Source organism: Brassica oleracea, chromosome C4, assembly GCF_000695525.1.
Source record: "Brassica oleracea var. oleracea cultivar TO1000 chromosome C4, BOL, whole genome shotgun sequence".
In the NCBI taxonomy this organism is placed as follows: domain Eukaryota; kingdom Viridiplantae; phylum Streptophyta; class Magnoliopsida; order Brassicales; family Brassicaceae; genus Brassica; species Brassica oleracea.
The window spans coordinates 43,518,535-43,521,701 of NC_027751.1; the positions used below are offsets into that span (position 1 = coordinate 43,518,535).

At 41.6% G+C, this 3,167-nt stretch overlaps 1 protein-coding gene across 1 annotated transcript in view; it reads left to right on the top strand.

The window, feature by feature from the left end:
• The first annotated feature begins 80 nt into the window (after nt 1-80).
• LOC106338966 overlaps nt 81-3,167 on the top strand; it is a 7,507-nt gene continuing 4,420 nt past the window's right edge. Inside the window, exons 1-2 of the mRNA XM_013777817.1 lie at nt 81-1,569; nt 1,611-3,026. Of these exons, the coding sequence (XP_013633271.1) occupies nt 81-1,569; nt 1,611-3,026 (2,905 nt within the window). The remainder of the gene's footprint in view (nt 1,570-1,610; nt 3,027-3,167) is intronic.

The window sequence follows — 3,167 nt, forward strand, 5'->3', positions numbered from 1 at the left end:
GGGGGGTTTTTTTTTTTTTTTTTTTAGAAGGCGAAAAATAAGGCGAAAAATAAGGCGATTTGGCGATCAACTCTCACGGCATGGATTCGGCGTTCCCGCCGGGGCTACCCAGGTCTCCGACGGGTTCAAAGGGTAATCAGAAGGCGCAAAACGAGACAGAGATGAAGGCGAACCCATCGGATCGATTAGGAAGTGAGTATTTGGATTTGGGAAATAAGGAGAGTTTGAGATTGGAAGATACAACAAAGCACAAAGCGGAAAACCTTGCGGGGGGATCTGTGAATGGAGGAGTTTCATGGGTTAAGATAGCACAGGAGAGGAAGGTCCTGAAGAAGTATGATCTGGAGATAATCGAGGGGGAGGAAGGGAAGGTGGTAGAAATCCCAAATGAAGTGATTGAAAAGGTAGATCTACTCTGGGAAGATTACTTGATTGGTAAATTTCTTGACACTGCACCACACGTAGCAAGAGTACACGCTATTGTAAACAGGATTTGGAATCAAGGCGAATCGAAGCAGATTGATGTTCACATAGTCGATGATACAACTATGAAGTTCAAAGTTCAAAATCCAACAATGAGAGCTAGGATTTTGAAAAGAGGCATGTGGAATATAGGGAGCGTACCGTTGGTGGTGACGAAGTGGACACCGGATGAGTTGAAGGAGAAACCTGAAATCAAGTCAATCCCAATGTGGGTTTATCTTAAGAATGTGCCAATGAACATGTTTTCATGGCAGGGACTGAGCTTCATTGTCAGTGCAGCGGGATTTCCGGTTAGGCTTCACCCAGAGACAGCATCTTGCTCAAACTTCAAACTGGCGAAGATATTTGTGAATGTTGATCTATCGAAGGAGTTGCCAGATAAAATCAACTTCACAAAGAATGGGAAACCATCTCTGGTGGAGTTCATTTATCCTTGGCTGCCACTGCGATGTCGAACCTGCGGGAAATGGGGACATGTTGAGAAAGCTTGTATTCTGAATAAGAAAGATTACATGGAGAATGGAACTTTGAAGAAGGATAACGTAGTGGAGGGAAGTAATGACAAGGAGAAGGAAAAGGAAAGTGGGGAAGGTAATGAAGTAAGAGTAGAGGCAGATAAGGAGATAAATAGAGAGGACGAAATTGAAGAAGGGGAAATGGTGGAGAACTGGCAAGATGTAACTCCAGAGAAGGCTAGTAGAAATTCAAATCTGAAGTTTGGTCAAGTAAAGATACTAACTCCCTCTCGATTTTCAAATCTTTTGGAGGTGGATGAAAAGGGGGATTCGATAATTGAAGTAGAAAGTGAGGAGATACTAAGTGTCGTTAAAGAGATAGTAGAGGAAAATGTGAGTATAATCAAAGGAAAGGAAGCAGAGGCTATAGAAGAGAGAGGAATTGCTGATGAAAACAAGGGTGAGGTAGAGGGAGAGAAGGAAAATAAGGAAGCAGAAAGTCAGAATCAGGGCATTGCGGGAATTCCGGTTACTCAAGAAGATTGGCCTGATTTGGCAAGTGCATCCAAGATCAGACCCTCCTTACCGAGAAGATCAAAAACGATGCATCGAGTTGTTCCAGAGACAACTGGTAATATGGGGAAGCGAAACAAAAATTCTTACAAATGACAGGGTTCTTTTGGAATGTTCGTGGGTTCAACAAGCAGTCGAAACATCGAGTTGTTGATAAGTGGATTCAAGATAAAGGCTTACTGTTTGGGGGTCTCCTGGAAACAAGAGTTAAGGAGAGTAAATCAGGAAAAATCATTTCTTCAGTGTTTAAAGGGTGGTCGGCTGTAAATAATTACGAGTTTAACAGGAAGGGAAGAATCTGGGTGGTTTGGAGTCCTCGGGTTAGAATGACACCGGTGTTTAAGTCAGATCAAATAATAACAATGTCCGTTCTGTTAGAGGAAGCAGAGGAGGAATTTTTCTGCTCTTTTGTATATGCTGAAAATACTGCAGAAAAAAGAAAAGAGTTATGGAAAGATATCAAGGATCATCATGATTCAAGGAGGTTCAGAAATAGAGAATGGATCATAATGGGTGACTTTAATGAGGTGCTGGAGGGGGAAGAACATTCAAGTCATCAGGATGGAGATATAATGACTGTGGGAATGAGAGATTTTGAGAATGTAATTCAGCATTGCAGACTTCTGGATATGGGATTTCAGGGTCCGAAGTTCACTTGGAGTAATAAAAGAGATGAAGGTACAATCAGTAAGAAGCTTGATCGAATATTAGTGAATGAAACGTGGCTTCATAAACGTACGCAGGCCTTTGGAGTTTTTGAAGCTGGAGGAGTATCAGATCATTTGCGGGGAAGGTTTCAGTTGGAGGTGGAAGTAGTAAGTAAAAGGAAGCCATTTAAATTCACCAATGTGATAGCTGAGACACCAGAATTTAAGGAGATAATTGCGAGCTATTGGAGGGATAATCAACCTCTGTTTCAGTCAACTTCGGCTCTCTTCAGATTCTCGAAATACCTCAAAGGATTGAAGCCTCACATTCGATTCCTAAGTAAAAATAAATTGGGAGCACTTACTAAGAAGGTGAAAGAAGCATTTAGAGACCTATGTAAGAAGCAGGAAAATCTGATTGAAGCTCCTACACCGGAAAATGTTCACGCAGAGCATGAAGCAGCAGTAAGATGGCAGAGAATTTCGGATATTGAAGAGAAGGTGTTGAAACAGAGGTCGAAATTACATTGGTTGCAGGTTGGAGATAAAAACAACAAAGCTTTTCACAATGCAGTGAAGATAAGAGAAACAAGGAACATGATCCGAGAGATAATATGCCCTGATGGAAGAACGATCTCTACTCAAGAAGAGGTAAAGAAAGAAGCAGAAAGATTCTTTAAAGAATTCCTTACGTATGAGCCGATGGACATAGAGGAAAAGTCTGTACAGGATCTTCAGAGTATTATCTCTTTCAGATGTAGCGAAGAAGAAAGAGCAAGGCTTATAAGAATTGTTACAGAGGAGGAGATAAGAGAAGTTGTATTCAGGATGCCAAGTAGTAAATCTCCAGGACCGGATGGGTATACAAGTGAGTTTTTTAAGTCAGCATGGAGCGTAATTGGAAAAGACCTCACCAATGCAGTTCAGTCCTTCTTCAGTAAGGGATTTCTACCTAAGGGTTTAAATGCAACAATACTGGCGCTGATACCTAAGAAGGACAGAGCTCAAG